This window comes from Schistocerca nitens, chromosome 5 (genome assembly GCF_023898315.1).
Source record: "Schistocerca nitens isolate TAMUIC-IGC-003100 chromosome 5, iqSchNite1.1, whole genome shotgun sequence".
In the NCBI taxonomy this organism is placed as follows: Eukaryota; Metazoa; Arthropoda; class Insecta; order Orthoptera; family Acrididae; genus Schistocerca; species Schistocerca nitens.
The window spans coordinates 626,500,713-626,508,234 of record NC_064618.1 but is presented as its reverse complement, the minus strand read 5'-3'; the positions used below and the strand labels follow the sequence as shown (position 1 = coordinate 626,508,234).

At 35.4% G+C, this 7,522-nt stretch overlaps 1 protein-coding gene across 1 annotated transcript in view; it reads right to left on the bottom strand.

Moving 5' to 3' along the window:
* Nucleotides 1-1,500: 1,500 nt before the first annotated feature.
* LOC126259681 (transcriptional protein SWT1) overlaps nt 1,501-7,522 on the bottom strand; it is a 260,925-nt gene continuing 254,903 nt past the window's right edge. Inside the window, exon 20 of the mRNA XM_049956640.1 lies at nt 1,501-5,179. Within this exon, the coding sequence (XP_049812597.1) occupies nt 5,079-5,179 (101 nt within the window). The 3' untranslated portion in view covers nt 1,501-5,078. The remainder of the gene's footprint in view (nt 5,180-7,522) is intronic.

Genomic DNA, 7,522 nt, shown 5'->3' with positions numbered 1-7,522 from the left:
GATCCTAATTTGTTCTGTACCATCCGCCTTACACACCTGCCATGGATACTACCTAGCAGCAAGACTCTTTTCTTTCCAGCCTCTTTTGTTACCAAAACATGCTTCATCTCTTTGAGAAAAATCTGCTATACACTACTGTGACCTACAGCTGGATGAGGCTCTGAAATGCACAAATCTTTGCTTCCTGTTCAGCAATTCTCTCGTCTTTTTTCAGAGCCTATAGTTCCATGGGAGAGCCTCACTGAGTTCCCATTCAATTTCCTACAGCAATCATCCCAATGGAACAGCAACCATACAGCTCCCTGACTGAGTACACTACGGCAACATTAACACTTATCACATGTTTGCAACATAAATTTAACACTTGAGAAAAGAACTAAATCGTTTAACTCAATTTATTGTACAAAATTTCACTTCTTAAAAGCCACAAAAATCAGGCCTACAGATTACCACTTCAGGTGTTTGTTTAACACAAAAAAATACGTTGTTTTGCACTTAAAAGAAGAACTCATGATAAAAACAAGAATTCAGGTAACTGAACTACAAAACCTCAGATCACAAATCCTAAATTACCAAAATGAAAGAGATGTAAAGGAACATACTTTCATATAAAATATGCTTCAAACAATTACTTTTCGCTACTAAAATCGCCTATTTTTGACTAGTAGCACAGAGAAGCTACACACAATCGCAAGTGTCAAGTGTAGAGAGGATATTCATGTTAAGCTCTTTACTTATAACAGTTACAAGGTAGCAGACTACATCAGATGGTAGTGTATTCTTTCTGTACACTGAATTAAATGGAGAGTGATTTCTATTAAGTTTCAAAAAGTTACCACTGTTCCAGATTCCATCCCAATGATACCTTCATGGACCAAATTCTTCTTTTTTGCCACAATAGTAGATGGAGAGTGATTTCTAATAAGTTTCAAAAAGTTACCACTGTTCCAGATTCCATCCCAATGATACCTTCATGGACCAAATTCTTCTTTTTCACCACAATAGTAGATGGAGAAATAAATTACAGAAACATGCATAAGTAATTCATTTGACGAATTAAGTTGCATCTTCTCTCTGTAGTTACTATTAATTACTGAATGCAAAGATTTTTGTCATGTGTCATACTTGTTACTTTGTTGACAATAATCATGGATAGTAAGCAGATGTTGTAGTATCATCAAGTTTTCGTAGTAAAACATACGGTGGCTCTTGAATTAACTGGTAACGTTTTTTAAATTTGTTCAATAAAAATCTTAGTGGTTATATACTTACCTGGCGTGGCAACTGTTCGAGTTTTCTGAAAAAGGGCAAGTGACTCAAGTAAAGAAATTGAGTATAACTAATGCAGTTAAAGGTGGAAGGTGCAGCATATGTGAGGGGTTAAACTTATATGTATTTTAACTTGGTATTAACCCCGTAGGGAATGAGAGATCACATACTATGTATAAATGAGTAAGCTGATTAGAATGAACCAAGTTATAATTTTAATTTTTAGTTTGATAATATTTGTTTGTTTTGATGCTGTTTGAGTTCCTTCCAGGATACAACATGGCAGTTTGCTGTCCAAGGCAGGAACTGGAATTGTACATCCAGCAGTAATTTAACCAAAGCTGGTCACCAAGCAGAAAATGGCAAATCAAGTCATGAAATATATCCTATCTTCGTCAAAATAAACATTCAACATGGTATTGTGCAAAAACAAATGCTACATGGGTTGAGCTCTTGTTGTGAGCATGTGTAGTTCTTACAGACGAAAGCAGAGTTCAAAATAAACAAAGTTCTTACATAAAGAAGTCTCTCTGTTTCAATACAAAGTATAATGGAAAATGAAGAATCTTATAGTTTGTGATAATAATTATTTATGGAGCAACTGAACTGAAGGGATATCACTGAGAGTTCAGCTATATCACTGAAATTTCAGCTTTTGGCCATCTTCAGTTGAACAATGGTGCAACAGGAAATGCTTATCTTTGGAAGTTTATCTGACAAACATAAAAAAGACCAAAAACTGAACTGTGAACTCTACAATTTATTTTCACTGCTTCTGACAGTGTCATGAACCATTTCAACTAAAGGTTTTTATGCAATACAAATGCAGATTTTACTACCTTTATATGCTTCATTAATCATAATACTATCAAAAAACACATTAGATGGTCATCATAAATAACTGTTAAGTTGAGCAAACTTTTTTCTTGAATTATACACAAAAATATAACACTTCTACAAATTAACAGTGTACCAAAATAGCTTTAGATAAGTAATTATTAGGAGTACGAACATCACAGTTTTCAATACTTTGCAAAAGTGATATTTAACTGTAAGTTCTCTGTACATTATATTAAATCAATATTCTATTTCAATATCATTTATTCACATGAAGTAACAAAAGAAATATATATACAGAAATACACTTTCCACAAAGTGACTAGTAATTTTATGGTTTGACTGTGGATTCACATATTGGTCCATTTAGAGTTTCTTTGAAGTAACATTTACAATAATTGACATATACACACATTACAAGGTTTGCAGCCTCTAACAAATATCACAGATATATATACTGAAGTGGCCCTACCTTTAGTAAATAATACAAAAAATATATTCATGTACACAGTTCATGCAAACAGAACTTTACAGTGTAAACAAGATGTGCAGTTGGCCCTGCTCAGTTGATCACCACAATCAGATGTATTGCTATCATGTCAGGTGGAGTGACAGTTGGAAATACTCTGGGAGAGCACATTCAAAGTTGAAGATGCCGCTAGTACAAAGCAAGTTAAATGGAAAAATTCTTCACAGTCAAACCTGCAAAGTGGTTGAATATGTCTACCAGTTGATGAACAAAGAAGCTGAGTTACATGTTCCACTGAGACTACAATCCACATTGAAATGAGTGGATGAAGCAACTGGTGTTTCATTTACTTCCATCTGGCAAACCAAGAGAGAACTGGAAAGAGTCCACGCAGATGAATTCTCAACATGTTCGACGCACATAAGTAAATGCCAAAAATATCTTGGAGGATCAGTTTAGGCAATTTTAATGAACATGTTTGTCACCACATGGCAAATAATTTCTACATTACAAAGAAAGGAGATCCAATTTAAAGAAAAGGTATACAAAATTAGAGAGTTCAATAAATACCAAAGGAAGTATAAGCACACTTCATAAAATTCTTTTAATTCTAAGATTCGTGTACAAGCAGAATAAAGTCGTATCAGGTAAAAACAAATAACTTACTTGAAAAGTATCAGAGAGTACAGATGTGAGTGTCGTCCAATTGTCTTTACGGATGAGACATATGTTGACACTTGTTGTACAGGTGGAGTGACAACTCATTATAGGGTGTGCTGAAAATGATTTCCTGGTTAACATAGAAGATAATTCTTTTTCACAAGGACATGCTGAGACCCCAGTTATATTCAGTGATCCAAATGAACAAACCAGGCCAGGGTGCTTATAAAACAGACAGTATTTTAATCAAACACAGTCATGCCATATTATGACTTTCTCTGTGTCATCCAGAATTAAATCCTATAGTGCTGATATGAGCAAGTATCAAGAACAGTGTTTCTGAACTTAACGTGGCAATCTGAATAGACATATTACTAAAACTTATAAATGAACAAATTCTTTCACAACAAAATAAGACTGGAAGACACACTGTGAGAGCATAAAGAAAACTGAAGAGCAGTACATTTCAAGTGAATGATTATTGGACTAAACACTGGTGATGATCATACATGTGGGAAGTGATTTGAATAGTGATAGTCACAGTGATAGAAACAATGCTGTTTCCACAGGTAAACATGAAAGTAAATCAACTGACACTGTCAGTCAATATGAAACAGACTTGGTTGAAGAAGTTGAAGAAACACAGCCTGGAGCATTTTCTAAATGTGGCAATAGTGACAGAGAATGATTCATAGTATTAAATCAAAAGATGAAATGTATTACTTGTAATGAACAACTGTTTCTTTAATTATTCAAAAGATTTGTAAATGTCTTCTTAATAGCTGAGCTACTGCTTGCTTATGACTGAATAGTATATTTCATATGGATATACTTGTAAAAATAAACCCTTCTTACACTTTCCTATGTATAACACTACTGCCTCTAGTCTCACTGCTCATCTGTTGCACTGAAATACTCTTTCCCTCCCTTGATTTCCCCTCTTGTACATATGTGTGTCCTGTTTGCATGAACTGTAGTAAAAATCAAAACAAAAATGAAAATTTTCCTTTCACAAACAAATATGGTTCTATGTACACACACACACACACAGGTATATACGGGTACAAGAGTCATCAAGTGCATTTTCTCTGGCATTTTGGGAGGTCTTTACAATGTGTAGATGGAGTCAGCACAAACAAATACTGCACATCACACATTTCATGTGACATCCATTTTCAATAGAAAGCATTTGTTTGTTTCTCATCACAAGCAAAATTATTTTAAGGCAGAATTTTACATGCTCACTTGACACACCAATCCCAAATTAGTCTAGTGTGATATTCATTTTAACAATATTTCATAACAGGGAGAGTAAAACAAAAATAATAAATAGTACTCCAACAGCAACTAAAGTGCTGATGCTGCATGGCACGGGCAGGCAGCACGGAGCATGGTAGAATGTTAATCAAGGCTGGAGTACTGGCAATTCTTAGAATTTTACTGTTCCTGTTGATACATATTGATAAAATGAATATTACACTAGACTAAGTTGGCACCACTTTTAAAAAAAAAATAGTACCTAAAAATCTGCTTTAGAAATCATTTTAATGGTAATGGGAAACAAACAGATACTTTCCATAGGCAATAGGCTTCAAGTGAAAGTTTTGTGATAAGCAGTATTTGTTAGAGCTAGTTCCACTATACATTGCAAAAACAAAATTGCAAATATAAGCAAAAATACGACAGAAAGTGAGCCTGATGACTCTTGGGACAGACACTCTGTGTATATAAGACATACGATAAGGATGATACAGACTTACAAGACATACAACTAAAATTTACAACTCTGAGAGTCGATAGCTGCAGGTAAGGAGAGATATTTTACAATTTCAAAGAAATTCAGTCAGGGAGATTTATCAGTATCACTGAACTGTTCTTCCATTTCCACATCATCCAGTGAAATGCTGTTATTAGCACTATTATTGTTGGAGAAAGGGATGAGGTCTAAAACAGAGAAATCAGAAAGAAAATTGACAAAATTATAGCAGTACTGCCACACAGCAACAGAATTAGTGTTACTCTTGAAAGTACAACAGCAGGCAGTAGAAGCAGAATTACAAAATTTGTAAATAAATAAGTACATAAAATACAAATAATTTGACATGTTCTAAGTATTAGTGAAATGTGCAGGTACAGCAGGCAAATCACAAAAATTAAACGTGTACAAAAATCTCACTTCTATACGATTTTCCCTGCAGAATACAACATTTATTGGTTAGCAATTTAGATTAATTTTCTAATTCAGCATTTACATGCAATGTACTTTATGTTAGCACTTTTGTTTGTATTCATATGTGATGCTATTTTGTTTTACATTAAAATAAAATTTTGTTTAAATATTTATATTCACTTGCTCTAACGTGTTTGGAAATACGACTGAAAATTGATTGCAGTAATACTAATGTAACATGTAATCTATACAGTGAACAGAAAATAGTGTAAATAAACAGTAAAATTACATTGTTTGTATTGAAGATAGTTTACAAGAATGAATGAATGAACTGGAAAAGAAATGAACACAAGAGTAAAATTGGTGTGGCTGCTTCTAATAAATTAAACAGTTTTCAAATCTGAGCTTCTCAAGTGTCTGAAAAGGAGTGCTTGTAATCAATGCTAGTACTATCGAGCCACAGCAGTGTCACAAGGATTTTAAGTACTAAACCATTGAAATACTGAGGGATGTTCAGTGAACAATGAGAGATGCAGAATGGGGCTTAATAGGAAATATATAAAAACAAACCAGGGAACAGACCATGGTGGAAGACTTAATTATGACTACAATTAAATTGAAATATAGGTGGGTAGGGCATGTAGGCAGGCAAACAACAGTTTGTACATGTAAGAAGTACTTTGATGATTTCTGAGAGAGGAAAAAAGAATGAAACAGTAACCTAATCATGTGTACATGATATTATAAAACATGAAGGTGCAACATGAAAGCTTATAGGGGAAGTCCCTAACACATGAAGCATTCTGGAGGAGATCTTTATGAGGCTGTTCACATCACTAAAGAACAATTTGTACAACTTTTTTGCAGGCTTGGAATGTCACCTTAAGCTATGCCAAGTTTCAACAAAATTGATCACCTTCTCATTAGTGGAGAGGCAGTTTATTACAGATGTGGATTATGCTGACAACCAGGATTTGCTGCATCCTGTGATCTTGCAACCCGTTTTTAAATTAAGATTGAAAGCACTCATTTTCTGTGCCTCTTGTACCTTGTGCTCCTAACTTGCTCAATAGTATTTTAATGAATGATAGATAATTCTGAGAAAATTTCCATGATGCTTGTGCACTTATGTGTGGTACACATTCTATTTCCCACATACATAGTGCAGAAGTCTCTAAGCTAGTTGAGATACTTTTAAGATAGGGGAGCCTATTATCATGCTTTATCCTAAAACAGGCATAGTTCTCCTACATGTGATCACAGGTATTTCACAATGGGTAGTCCCACACTCACTCACTCACTATACTCTCACTAATTAACTATACCAACCTCTCCTTTCAAAATTTCAGATGCAGAACATGTGTAGTGTACCTCTATCTCCCGATTTTCCCCTCTGGCAACAGCACAATGTGCGCCCGTCAGCAGTTTTCAGTGTCAACTTCAGCTCTTCACTGACATGCCTTGGAGCACTGCCAAGATGATGCTGATAATTCTGCTGAAACAGCTCTGTCTGGCTTACAATGGTGCCACCAGTTAGGGAAGCTCTCTTACTCAGGTCATCACCTATGTTGTATGTCCTGTCTCTAGCCAAGCTGTTCCCCGCCCCACTCACTCACTATCACTATGTGGTCATCTTTTGTGAAAACCTTACACAAAGAGCAAAAAACTGCCACCACCTGATCCAGCCCAGCACTAAGCCTAAAAATGTTGGTGACTTGATGCTTCTCCCCTAACTACTCCTGTAATTTATATTAAAATTCCGTAAAATTCTCCTGTAATTGATGACCTACACCTCTGCCATGACTGCTACTTGCCCACATTATTCTCTTCTTCCTAACATTAGTGTTATTACCAACCTTCTTAATCACGGGCAAAGTCTGCTTGCACATATCCTACCACCTTCAGGATTCGCTCTCCTTGACTATGGCAGCTGAAACCTGTTGCTGGTAGCCACAACAAAACTGTCAGACCACGTTCTGCTCCTGTTAGACCTTCTAGCAACTCCCGGTTGCCAACACTGCCTTCACAACTACTTTCCCTCATCCTCACCAGCTCTCTGCTAGCTTGACCCAACTATCTTCCTTTCCTGCTCCTCTATTAATCTATTCCTGCTGCAG